The following is a 13,033-nucleotide window of genomic DNA, read 5'->3' as shown; positions in this document are numbered from 1 at the left end:
CCCATTGGGTATCCCGTCATACCTCTTCCGGCTCTTCCTAAAAATACCGGTTCTTGAGAAAAATCTTCATCATATTGGAGACTGTTGGTTTGTGGATTGAGCTGTTGCTTGTCTCCCCCTCCCAGCATTTTGAAATGAGTGGGCATAGGGATTCATGATGAGAGAAATAAAGTATTGTAGCATACCTGTACTATTAGTAGATGTGTGTTGTTTGGTGTAAAGAGCATTTCATTATGTGGTTGCGAACATCATCAGTTGTTGTGAAGAGAGAGAGCTTGGAAGATGGAGAGAAAAAGGAAAATTTGGTTGGTGGGTATAGCTAGTCGGCGAATAGATGGGCCGAGGGTGTAGTTAAAGTTAGTCACATCTTAGTCATCAGATCTATACAGATGAGAGGGAAGGACTGAGAATATTACAACCATCGAACTTCCAATTATTTATAAAACTTCCTTGATCCGATGAGTTGAGTCAGCTAATATATACTACTAGAAAAGTGTGTGAAAATTCTAATGCCCATTAAACCAGTCGTATATCGTCATCTTTCGTGAAATCATCAGGAGAGCAGAAGACTAGGCTCAATTAAGCGGAACAGTATGAGGGCAGTCCATAGGTTTTTAAGAGTTGGCCTTCATCGTCCCACAGTTTGAGCATGTCCACCATTCTGCTTCCATGAAAGTCTCGCAGAATTGACAGACCCACCCAAGTGGCCGTTTAGCGGTATTCCTTTCAAGCTCGGCGAGAGTCTCAACGGCATTAGTACGGTTTTTAAAAGTGGGTTGGCCATCCAGGTAGCTTATGCGACGCTTATTCTTGTTCTGAGATCCTGAACTACCGGGAATCTTGCCAGGTCCAGATAAAGAACGTGTATTCGATGGCCGAGGTCGCTCCGCTGTACAGGCATCACAACACAAAAAGTTGACCGGGTTTTCTAAAGTGCAAGCTGGACACGTCCATGGCGCCTCGAAAAGACTGTCATCAACTGTAAGGTCTATTGGTTCTGGAGGTTGTGATGGCATTGTAGGCCTAGTGCTCTCGGGGACAATTGGAGGAGATAAAGTTGAACGAGGCCCAGCCGGATTCTCATGGTTTGGGGGGACGTAAGAAGGGCCGTATCTCTCTCTCTCTTCTTCCTCAATCAGGTCAATGTAAGCCTGCAAAATTGCTTGTTCATTGGCGTCATCTTCCTCAGCCTTCGTCCGGAAGCCGTTTCTCGACGCTTCTTCTGCGAGTTCGTTGCTGTTCTCTGCTCCCGAAGCACAGCCCGTCGTTACATCTATGCGTCTTTGAGCAGCATCCGCGATAGCTCGACGCATGTCTGTTCCTCGTAGTACAGGAGCACCCCCTAGTCGTTGCCCTGACCCAGTTGACAGTGCCCGTCTCTGTTCTGCGGCCGCTTTGGCTTGTCTCCGGACCTCGTGAAGAGGTATCCTACGACCACCTAGGCGTTTACCTTCGGAAAGGAATCCCTCCCCAGTATAGCCCTTCATAAGAAGCTCTTCATACTCATCGCGTAGCTGGTTCCAGAGAGCATGGAACTCTCGGTTGTGCGGCCCATGCACGATGTGACAAAGTCTGCAATTATCAGCAACTAGTTTGCAGCACATATCTAGCTAACTCACTCATGCAGCATTGTATCGATGACTTGTTCGAGTGGGAGGAATTGACGCTCGTCGTAAGGGTACCGCAGTCGAAGACATATTTTTTGGCCTCTGTTGATATTAAGCCCAAGGAGGTTTTGCTGATGTGGGTAGAATTCACTGAGCGTCACTACTTTCCAGGTTCTCCGGCGCATGATAGGTTTGACCAGCGATGCGATCTTTTTGAGCATGGTTAATGCTTCAGATTCCCTGGGTCGGTGCCTGTCATGTTGATATTCAATGACGAGAGGGTCTATTTCGCGCATGTCGGAGACATATAACAAACAGCAGGACAAATAGTATGACTATTGATTAATAGGCTGGTAAAAACGAGTAAAGGGTGCTGCAGAGCCTATGGCTGCTTCCGATATTTATAATCGGCTAGTGGAGCCCAGAACGAAATACTGTTATACAAGCTAAGGAGTTGCACTCTGTCGCAATCCAACAATGGCGCAGTCACAGTTATTAAAGGCCCACAGGACGGGACTCCTGGAGAGGCCGAAGGTGAAAGAAAAAAGCCGCGTCATGAACTTAAGTGGCACTGGTAAAGAATTGATAATCAACAGAAGATTCAGGCACCAGCCTCACGTGACTACACTATTTCAACCTGGGGCCATGGTTCTATGCGGCGAGAGGGGCAAATAATGCAAGTGACATAGTCCAGGGGAGAGAGATTATGTGAGCAATATTTGTACAAGATCATCATCATAGTTAAGGAGTAGTCATCCCAAGACTTGGTAGGTCAGGCACAGGGACTACTAGAACTAAAATAGTATACTCCAGCCATGTCGGGGGCTTGTGAACCAGCGGTACAAAGAACGCATAACCATGAGAAAAGGTAAAACATATGAAGCATTAGATGAATGCTCTAGTGGTGCCAGCTATTTTGATACTACCTCCAGCAAGATCAGATACTGGTATACACAGTACTAGTACTAGTAGTACTCCATGGTGTTAGGATAAAATCAGCAGCCACGGATCTGCATGAGGATGGGGCGATATATACCCGTTCATGTGACCTTTCCGATAAGTGAAACTTATCAGTGACAGTAGATTCTTTTTCATCAATCAAAATTAGCTTGAACTACCAATCTCACGACAAACTCTCAAAATGACGAGCGACGACCAGTTTTTCTTTGACTATGTAAGCTAGTAATCTGTTAACACTTGTACAGCTATCGCACACTAACAAGCCGCTGCACCTCTAGCTTGCTTCGATACCGCATGACGTAAGGAGATACTCCCTCGAAGTCGCAGACTCGATCGACAGGCAGGTTGACCATGCCGCCAAAGTGATACGGGACACCCTCTCTCACCAGTCATGGTTGCCTTCCTCGGTCCGACCCCCGCCACCACCTTCGAGAGGTCGTGCTTCCCAGTCTCTTGTTGACCGCGCGCATGACTGGGTTCTTCGGAATCGAGCATGGAGTGCCGCAATCCTAGCATTCGTTGGGACTACTTCCCTTCTGTATCTTGGCAACAAAAAGTTAAGTGGTAGACGGAGGAAAGCTCGGCGAGCTGGAAATGGCGCTCGGAAGGAAATCGTAGGTATGTTGCAGGGACAACTATAGTCATTCTGCATTTGTGACGAGCCCCTCTAATGTCTTGCGATAGTTGTTGCCGGGTCCCCTCACGAACCGATGACGAAGGCGACTGCTACTGATCTCGAACGTCGAGGCTACATCGTATATATTACTGTTTCATCGGCGGATGAGGAGCAGTTGGTTCAGTCGGAAAATCGGATGGATATCAGACCGCTTTGGCTTGATCTAACGGCTGTAAGTTGTCGCATATCCCAGAATCGGAGAAAACCCACTGATCAAATCATAAGACCCCTTCATCGACATCTGACATTCACCCGTCGTTGACTGAAATCCATTCTTTAATCACCCAACCCCAATGGCCAATGCCTGGAGTCCCGCCGCACACTTGCCAGCTGAGCGGACTGATTCTCGTACCTTCACCCAACTATGTGACCGGTCCCCTAGCCACCATTCCAGCATCTTCTTGGGCTGATACAGTCAATACTCGACTCTTATCGCCCATCTTGACAACTCAGCTGTTCCTTCCTCTTCTTACTGCCCGCAACACGAATAGCACCATTGTCCTAATTTACCCTTCGATATCCTCGTCACTGTCTGCTCCGTTTACTAGCCCAGAAGTCACCACAGCACGTGCCTTGTCAGGGTTTGCTACCTCGCTTCGGCGAGAGTTATGTCTTTTGCAACATAACAACATCGATGTTGTGGAGCTGAAACTTGGAAACATCGACCTTGGTCCTCAGTACCGAAACGCACAGAGTCACATCACTGGAACCGAAGTGCTCACATGGACCACGCAGCAGCGATCCCTCTACGGCTCTCAGTATCTTTCTAGCATTGAACAGAGACCCGTTGCATCTGCGGGACCCAGCATGATACGTGGATCCAATGCTCGGACTCTTCATTACGCCGTGCTGGATGCGCTGGAGCCTGCGTCCAAGGATATCTTTGGAAGGAAGAAATCGAAGGTGCCCGTCATCTATGCTGGACGCGGTGCATGGTCTTACAGTATCGTGGGCGATTGGGCCCCGAATTTCTTGGTAGGATGGATGCTGGGCCTGAGAAGTGGCCCCATCACACCAAACCACAGTCCCAGTGGAAGCAGCAGTGAGACGAGCTGGGAAAAGGTTTAATATCATCGATAGCGCGGCATTATGATTGCTTTGGATACGATTGGCTCTCTTCCCTCTTGGCGTTTGAAACCCCATTTATCATTCTCCCCTTCTTTTTTTCCTGTATGCCTTTTAACTTATCTAACCGAGTGATGTTCGCATCAACTCTGCTTCTAGCAACTACCATAATACATGGACTAAACATTAGGAATTACAACACATTACCCCACCTTTTACGAGTTAATAACCATCAATCCTAGACCTCCGTCTCCCGCATCTCAATCGGTCTCTCATGATCGAACTTCGACCGCTTCACCTTACCCCCGGTCAACTTCCTCCTCAACCACATAACACACCAAGTAATGCCGAAGATAATCACAATTGCCGCAAGAATGATAAAGCAATAGGCAGTGACCTTGCCACTCTTCTCTCCGTGCTCACCAGGATCCAAGAATGAATACGTGTAGAATCCCTGCGTGTGGAACGTCAAATAGGCAAGAGAGACGTAAAGGAGGAGCAGAAACACGAGGAATGGGAACGTCATCAGCGGGTGGGGATTAGTCGCCGGGAGGATGATTTCCAGAAGGGCGTAGAGGGAGTTGAGGCCGTGTTGGGAGAGCTAATGAATTGGATCAGTTAGTCAATTACGCTCGCGCAGCACTGTCGCACACTGATACAAGAAATGCGACAGTCGCAACCCACACCAAATGCGATCGGATAACACCTACATTTGACCACGCATTGAAAGTCACGTCGAACCAAGACGGATGCAGAATCGCCCAGAAAACGATCGTGACGAGGAACGGGAACGTCGTGATGGTCGTATAGTAGAGACTGTGGAGGGCGCGCAGGCCACGGGGCCAGCGATCGAAGAGCACCGAGCGACCGGTCAGCGCATAGAGGGTGGTATGGATACATGCGAAAATGTGGTAGAAGCCCAGACCCCAGTATGTCAGCCAGGTGAAGTAGCTGAAGGATTGGCCGATAGCTGCGCGGTCGCCATGGGTGCCGTTCCAGCCCCAGATGAAGAAGATGGTCACGAAGATGTAGAGCGCGATCGCACCGCGGAAAATGGCGTAGGCTAGTGGTGGGAGGAGCCAGGAGGTTTCGAAGCAGTGTTGACTGTCAAGGGATGGGTCTGCGCCCATAAGGCTGGTGAAGGGGGCAAGTCTGCGCATTTTTGTGGTGGTTTTCTCCATGTGCGTGTTTCCTCCTTTCGTGGTCTGCTGCGGTTATTATAAAAAAGAAGCGTGCTTTGTTTAGTGAATCATATTTTGGGGGGCCTAAAATCGGGCAAGAAAAGGTGACCGATAGGATCTCAGCCACGATATAAAATAAAATGTATGTACACTGCACATCAGCCCCGTCAGGGATCAGCCCGTGAAGGAATTTTGGTGCGGCTACTTGGCTTTCGACCTTGTCTTTATCGGGGAGCTAGTGTTGATGCTACCTTGGGGCGCACGTCTTGATTCTCCATAACCATGGACGTTAGTAGGGTTAGCTCGCTTATAATGCAACGGTTAGGATCATGGGTTAGTCAAGAAAAGAAGAAAAGGATCAAAAAGTGGCCGGACGACGGACGGATTCCGTTAGTAGCTTGAAGAGATTTTCGGAGGATTTCACCACATCCAAATGGCATGCATGCACCTTAATATGAAGTGCAGATGGATAGATTAAGTCCCAAACAATAGTGAGCTTTGAGCGGGGAAAGAAGTGGTGTCATTGCCCAGCATTACTCCGTACTATGTACACAGTATGCAGTAGGTGTCTGTTATATCTCTCCGTCTTAAGAATGCCAAGATATGTATGTCCATCACCCTCCCTATGAGGCAATGAAGGTCGCATGCACAGAGCTAATGCTGCGTCCCACTTATCTCCCGCTTGACGTAGGTAGGAAGTGTAAGTTCTAGGACCATAGCAACCTGCAGTCGCGAGGTGCAACTAACTACTATGTAAGTAATAGTAAGCAATTAACCTTCAATTGAAACCAGACCGAGTCAATGTTTTACCGCGGTGGTGCAGAAGCCAGGGCATCTCATGGATTCGAGTGGTTCCTGACGGGATACTTGTTAATAATAAGAACACTAATAAACCAAACCCACTCCACCACACCAATCACAGCGTCCTCTGCGGGTGTTCATGCACCTAGAGTGTAAGACCATCGTACGTGCAACCGTCCCCTGTATACGCAATGTTGCACTTGTTTTCGGGCCACAAGATCAATAGAGTAATTTTTCCGGCAGTAAAAGAGGAGGGGGAAGAGGAGCAAGCAGTATTAGTAGCTCCCTACCATATAGCCAAGTAGAGGAGAGGATCGAAATTGGGACCACCATTCTTCATCATGATCGTGAAACTTTCTCTGTGATCCTGGATGGCCTATTCCACTTTCCCTTTGAATGGAGGTTAGGGGTGATCGGATCATGAGACAGTGGGGCGCCTGAGAAACAAGGCAGAGCGCCATTATGCCCAGATGGACGATGCGCAGCAAAGTAAGATTTACCTCCTTACTGCATGTTGTCATACTTGCTGCTATTCTAAGTTCACCTCCAGATTATCTTAATCTGTGTCGAGGGGAAGAGCATCATAACAAGTCAGATCACAACCATTGTCATCATGGTACTTAGTCATGAGAGTTCCATTGTGTGGTCAAGAGTGGGTTGAGATTCCCCAGGCAATCAACAAAACGGTTGAGTCTCGAGGACACATCAAGCTAGAGAGGAAAAAGAATAAGGAAAACAAAAAAAAAAAATACAGACAAAACATAATTCAAATAAAATAGAGTAAAATAAAACCGAAATTGTTGCTCTCTTACCGAGTCTGTCGCATTTGTCCATGGATACACTTTCGGGAAAATTTGCAAGTGAATATAAATAGAGTGGCTGCTCCACCAACGACACATTGTGAACCAAACTAAAGCCCCTTCGCCTCCGGCTGTCGATTTAAAATTTCTAGAAGCTTTGGATGGGACGTTCGCCTTTGATTTTATGACACGTACACCTAGGCCTCTGTTTGTAGTAGGGGCTAAGGTTATGGTAGGGCTATGGTCTGCATTTGATCCAGTGCAAGAATCGGAGATTTGAAAGGGTGTTGTTTAGCCTTTCAATAAATAGTATGTAGTAACTTTGATATAATTTCTGGAAGCAGTTCGTCTGGAACCCCTGACTCGGTACCGTTGGTATGTATAATTGGCTGGTACGGTATGACAGTAATGATGTATGCGTTTTCTCCTTGAAATCCGCTTGTTTCATACGGCTCGAAGATTGTTGATGCCTTGCTACGGTACTAGTACTAGTAGTGCTTAGGCTGCAGGAATCTCACTCCCGTGATCACCAGTGTCACAGACCGGTACTGACCATACAGAGGGAACGTTGATACGGCTGGATACCTCCGTCAGACTTGGTACTCCGCGTGGGGACTTGCCCAGAATGACTGTCAATGCAGGCGCCCCTCGTTTGTTTGGTGATCGTCAGGGCGTAACAACGGAAAACTCCCTTTGGCTTATTTTGCAGTTGGGTTGATTCAAACCAATAATCTGGACGTTCAAGTCCAAGTCAGTCCATTCTCGTTATCCATCCGATCCTCTCTTTCTCTCACTTCTCCTCTCCCACCCCGTCCATCGGAGTTCACGATGCCTGTTCATCGTTCCTACCTTTGGCTTGTGATTGTTTCCACTACAATCTAATCGGTTATCATTACCGTTTCTCTCCCCGTTCGTCCCCATATTCAACTCCAAACTATTTGTCGCTCCTTTGCCGCCCACGATTCATTCGATTCTTGTTGCTCCCCCACAAACCTGGCTGGCTCATTGGACCTGTTCTTTTCAATTCTCATTTCCTCTTTCCTCTCACGGCGCCTGCCATTCCTTTGTTTGAGTCTGATACGGTGCCAGTCATCAAAGGACTCTCTCCTTCGTCTTCTCGGCGTGAAGGATCTCCCCGCGCCGCGCATTGAACTTAACCAGCTGCAGACTACTATCTCGAACTACTTCGATCCGTAAAAGAAGCCCAAGTTTACCCGCCCAAGGTTAATAGCGGTAGCAGACCACTAGATGATTTGATTGAAGGCAACCTAGGCTACGTCTGTGCTATTCTTAATCTCCCAAAATACACGCATTCAGCCAATTGAAACCACCTTTGTGCTACCATGGACGCCCGGCCACGTTTTGGCGAACTTCGCTCGCCCTCCCATGATACTCTGCGGAGCGGTCTGCCTTCGCCGCGCATTGAACACTTTGACGGTGAAATCCCTCCCACGCTCTCGCCCCTTGATGCATTCGCGGCTCAGGGCCGGCTTTTGGCGAAACAACTAGAGGAATCGGCTCGCAGAGACCGGCGCATGAGCAGGCTTCCTCCGGCCAGTGTCGCACGGTCGTTATCGCAGCCTCGACCGGGCTATTTTCGCTCTTCATCCTCAAATGATTCCTCACGGAGTGGGCGAGGAAATGATCTCACGAGGCAGCCAACATTGAAGGCCAATCCTGAGCTGGAGGAGCCGAAGTTCCGTCCCCAGTCCGAACATCCTCGTCTGAGCGGCGTGCCGCAGTTTGCCAACGAAGATGCTCCTCATGATGATGCGAATAGTGCCCTAGAGAATGAACCGCCAATGACAAGCTCGGAGGAGGACTATCTTGAAGCTACGCAGGCGGAGTCGGCACAGGAGGATACAGCTAAGGGCGTCGTACCAGAAGCGCCTCCTCGCTTTTATGCCGCCACGCCCTCTGGTATGGCTCTGACAGGATCGCCTGGAAATTCGTTGACCGATGCTGCCTCCTCTCGACTCAATATTCCACGGGGTCTGGCGCCACCGGTCTCGCCACGATCGAGGCCTTCGAGCAGCAATAGGGCCTTGCAGCCCGAGAGCTCGGATGATGACTATAGCAGTTCGACTGCGGGCTCGACCTTTTCGAAACCGAGGAAATTGTCCTCCTGTAGCGCTACGTCACTGCCACAGTCACCCATGACTTCTATGAACCGGTCTCATCGACGCTCGCCCTCTCTGAATTCAGAGGCTTCGAACAATGGCGGTAATCCTCCACGTCCTTCATACAATTTCTCACGCCCTCTCAGTCGGTCCAGCACCAGTCTCTCAGCCCCCATACCGACAGGAACTTCGGAGCAGTCACAGGGCACAAGGCCTCGGGGTTCAAAGCCTCAGCCTATTGTAGTGCCTTCAGTGGCTGATATGGCTAAATCAATGCGCGAGGAACCATCATCCGCCGTGTCGTACACTTATGCCAAGTACCCACTTCCCCGCGGACGCCAGGTTTCCAGGGATTCCGTTGTTTTCTCCGGCCTACACACTCCTCACTTTGAGTGGCAGCAGCCGCTCTTCGAGAGTCCTGATCAGCTGAGCGCAACTGGGCCTCCACGGTCTTCGCGAACCCCGTCACCTCCACCCTCGCGTCATTCGGTATCCTCCAAGAAAGCACGCTCCATGTATGGCTCCCCACCCGGGCGACAATTGCTCACGCCAGAGATGCCTCCATCTGCCCCGCAAGTACCGGCCTCTCCCGAGGCTCGCCGTCCCTCCGAAGCTGCGTCGATGGATCAACCGGTCTTAGGTGAATCTGCCCTTTCAAGCTCACCTACCCCCTCAAGCGCACCTGCTCCCGAGGCGCCTGCTACTGAGGAGACAACGGATGCCACTTCCTCAGCAGACTCTGCATCGACTGTCCGGCCACAAACAGCCAAGACCAATGCATCTTCCGCCGTCATCACAGCAGACGAGCATGTGACTAAAGGGATTGAGTGCCATGAGAAAGGATCGTTGCAAGAATCCACCTACCACCTCCGTGTTGCAGCGAAGCAGGATCATCCGACTGGCATGCTCTTGTATGCTTTGGCTTGTCGACATGGTTGGGGCATGCGACCCAATCAGCAAGAGGGCGTTCGGTGGTTGCGCAAAGCCGTGGACTCTGTCGGGCTAGAGTTGATGGATGATTCCAACCCGGCCATGCCAAGCCGGGTGAGGGAATTGCAGAAAGCATACCGTGCCCAGTTTGCCCTCAGTATCTACGAACTGGGCGTGAGCCATCTAAACGGATGGGGCATTGAGCAGGATAAATCATTAGCTCTGCGTTGCTTCGAGGTTGCCGGCCAATGGGGAGATACGGATGCGCTCGTGGAGGCAGGCTTTTGTTATTCCGAGGGCATTGGCTGCAAGAAGGATCTGAAAAAGGCAGCCAAATTCTACCGCCAGGCCGAAGCCAAGGGCATTAGCATGGTTGGAAACAGCTGGTAAGTGACGCATTTGTTTGTCGATAATGCCCTGTTCTACTGACCCACCATCTACTCTAACAGGATCCACAAAGACAAGTACCTCTCTGATGATGATTCCAATACCGGATCGCGTGGCCGTGGTCGTCACGGTGGGACACCCGACAAAAAGCAGCGTAGCAAATCTCGGACACGCAGTCTTTTCCACCGCAAAAAGTCTACTGTGGCCGAGGCCTAGACGGTATTTGCAGTCTCGCTCTTGGACATGACGCATCAACGATATGGCTCAGCGGCTACTGCTTTCTGGTCATTATATTCGCATGGTCGTTTCAACTGTTTCCGGCCTCTATACATCCTGTCTTTCTTGTCTTCTTCGTTTTCTTTTCTTTTCCTTACTCCGTGTTCCAAATCATCTTCTCGGGTTCCACAGCGACATGTTGCTTGGAGTTTACCTTTACGTTCAATACTGCTCAAAGCAGTCGCTTCAGACTTGCTTTTGCCTTCCACTCTTTCAATTCTTTTTCTTTTCGTTTCTTTTCGCCCTTTTTCTATCTTTCCCCCCAGATCTTTCGTTATACGTTTCGAGCGGGCCTTGGCAACTGCTCCAGCCACGGAAAGGGACGGAGGCCTTTTGTGTCCTCCTCTCGGCCTTGTGGGCGTTGGATTTCTTTCTTGGATACCCCATACTTTCTAATCACTGCGTGATGTATTCTATTCTCTACTTTCGCTCACCGCCTTTCTCTACCTACATTCGCCATTTCTCATGTTTCCATTCTCCTTTGCCTGTGATATATATTTGCAATCTGGTTGCAGCATTTCCTGCGAAACTATGTGGATTTCTCTCTAGCTTAGCCGGTTGGTGTGTGTGTATCTGTGGAGACCGCAACTGATGAGATTCATGATCATCCATCGAGAACCCGAGGGATCGTCCCTGGGGGTTCGATGGAAGTGTGTTTGCGGAAAATTTATACCCAATCGCTGGGAAGCGGGTGGTTACTTCATCTAGACATGGCCCTATCTGCACATGAAAAATTTGATAGGAGATTTCCCAGCCAAGTGATTGGCAAGTGAGCCTTCTCGTGTTGATTGAACCCTAAAGTTAGTTGGTCCAGATTGTAGTTACGCAGTAGTTGACAGAAGTGTGTTAGTCAGGACGGGTCCCATCGAGGCTTGAACCCTTGTTGCTTTTTTTTTCGGGTTGGCCCCCCTGCCTCGTTCTATTTGCATTTTCTATTTTGGTGGTGGGAGACAGAAGGAAGGGAAAAAGAAAGGGAAGATGGACAAAATTGGTACCTTGCCTTAGGAATAGGAGGAAGTCTCTTTAGATTAATGGCGCGACCGGATTGGATGGTGACCGTGGATGATTTTAGTTGCGTCGGTCTAGAGGGCAGCTGACAAGCTTTCCCTCCAATCAATTCCCCGCTCCGAGGCGTGCTTCTCCTGCGTTCATTTCCTTGTCGCTGGAGCGCTGGAGGAGGGGTCAATTGATTCAAGAATGCACGTCGCCACCGCTTTGTGCGCCCCTGTCCGATAAGAGGGGATTGGGTTTGCGCAGCCGGAGCAATCACCCAAAAGAGATGCCAGCATAAAAAAAAGAAAAAAAAAGAAGATACTTGCCTCTCCGTCCTACCCACACACCCCTGGGGAAAGGAACCATGGCGGAAGGAATGGGAACTGAGCTGTTGGCTGGCTTTTGGGTTTCTGGCCATTGACTAACCAACTAACTACTCACTAACTAACCCACTAGTACTATGATACTGAGAGTGCTAATGCTAGTCTCACTTCCGGGGCTCGGCCCCAGTCCAATGACGATCCAATGTCCTGCCAAGCATGGGGAAATTTGGGGAAAGTAGGCGAAGGGCCCGGGGTTGCATTCCATCCATCCGCTTACTCTACTTCTTATTTCCCTCCCTCTCCACCAATCCAGCTCATCGCTGATAAAGCAACGTTTGGAAACGCATGAGCATGCGATTCCTGCCTCGGCTGAACGATCATACTGCTGATCATGGGAAGAACAACGGTACGAACGTGTGCCATATCTGTCTCGTGCAGGCCTGGTGTGTTTCAAGGTGAGGGCCCGGAACGCTGCCTCAATTTTTGTGCGAGTCCGTGTCCTAACTACCCTGGCAGTGGTCCGCCGTCGTGATCTCCACATCGCTTCCCTATTTAGCAATAGCTCGATGGTTCTGCATGGGGATCTGGGGCCGACTGGGACCCAAAAGCCCAAGTTCCGCGGTGCTTGACCTGAATTCTTGGAAAAGTACACATGTGAAGATCCGCCACCTCCCGATAGTCTTATAGAAGGAGCAGAAGCCATCGAACGGCCCTGCCTTTCATGCCCTAATCCGATTCTCTCGTTTTTAGTCTCGGTCAGAGACGCCTTTTGTGCTTGTTGATCACGCTGCCACGTTTCTTTCCAACTTTCTCGGTGTGCCATTGTGGAGGTAAGAGTTGTGAAGGTATGTCATCGTCATGATTATTCAATGTGGCTTTGATTTCTTTGATACCCTTTTTTTTTTTTTTTTGTT

General features: G+C 49.5%; 4 protein-coding genes across 4 annotated transcripts; 2 read left to right on the top strand and 2 right to left on the bottom strand.

Moving 5' to 3' along the window:
- Nucleotides 1–614: 614 nt before the first annotated feature.
- ABOM_005364 (metalloendopeptidase WSS1) lies at nt 615–1,828 on the bottom strand (the record flags this gene model as incomplete). Its single annotated transcript, XM_022532493.1, has 2 exons — nt 615–1,572; nt 1,620–1,828. 2 exons carry the CDS (start codon nt 1,826–1,828, stop codon nt 615–617), a joined length of 1,167 nt encoding a protein of 388 aa, XP_022389381.1.
- A 920-nt stretch (nt 1,829–2,748) lies between these two features.
- Nucleotides 2,749–4,311, top strand: ABOM_005363 (DUF1776 domain-containing protein; the record flags this gene model as incomplete). Its single annotated transcript, XM_022532492.1, has 4 exons — nt 2,749–2,781; nt 2,846–3,185; nt 3,252–3,415; nt 3,469–4,311. 4 exons carry the CDS (start codon nt 2,749–2,751, stop codon nt 4,309–4,311), a joined length of 1,380 nt encoding a protein of 459 aa, XP_022389378.1.
- A 235-nt stretch (nt 4,312–4,546) lies between these two features.
- ABOM_005362 (uncharacterized protein) lies at nt 4,547–5,489 on the bottom strand (the record flags this gene model as incomplete). The annotated part of the gene is made up of 2 exons (XM_022532491.1): nt 4,547–4,909; nt 5,019–5,489. The coding sequence occupies 2 exons, from the start codon at nt 5,487–5,489 to the stop codon at nt 4,547–4,549; spliced, it is 834 nt and encodes a 277-aa protein (XP_022389379.1).
- Nucleotides 5,490–8,433: 2,944 nt separating this feature from the next.
- ABOM_005361 (tetratricopeptide repeat protein) lies at nt 8,434–10,743 on the top strand (the record flags this gene model as incomplete). The annotated part of the gene is made up of 2 exons (XM_022532490.1): nt 8,434–10,526; nt 10,590–10,743. The coding sequence occupies 2 exons, from the start codon at nt 8,434–8,436 to the stop codon at nt 10,741–10,743; spliced, it is 2,247 nt and encodes a 748-aa protein (XP_022389377.1).
- Nucleotides 10,744–13,033: the final 2,290 nt, after the last annotated feature.

Source organism: Aspergillus bombycis (genome assembly GCF_001792695.1).
Source record: "Aspergillus bombycis strain NRRL26010 chromosome Unknown contig00039, whole genome shotgun sequence".
In the NCBI taxonomy this organism is placed as follows: Eukaryota; Fungi; Ascomycota; class Eurotiomycetes; order Eurotiales; family Aspergillaceae; genus Aspergillus; species Aspergillus bombycis.
Note: the sequence above shows the minus strand (reverse complement) of the source record. Positions and strands in the feature narration are given on the sequence as shown.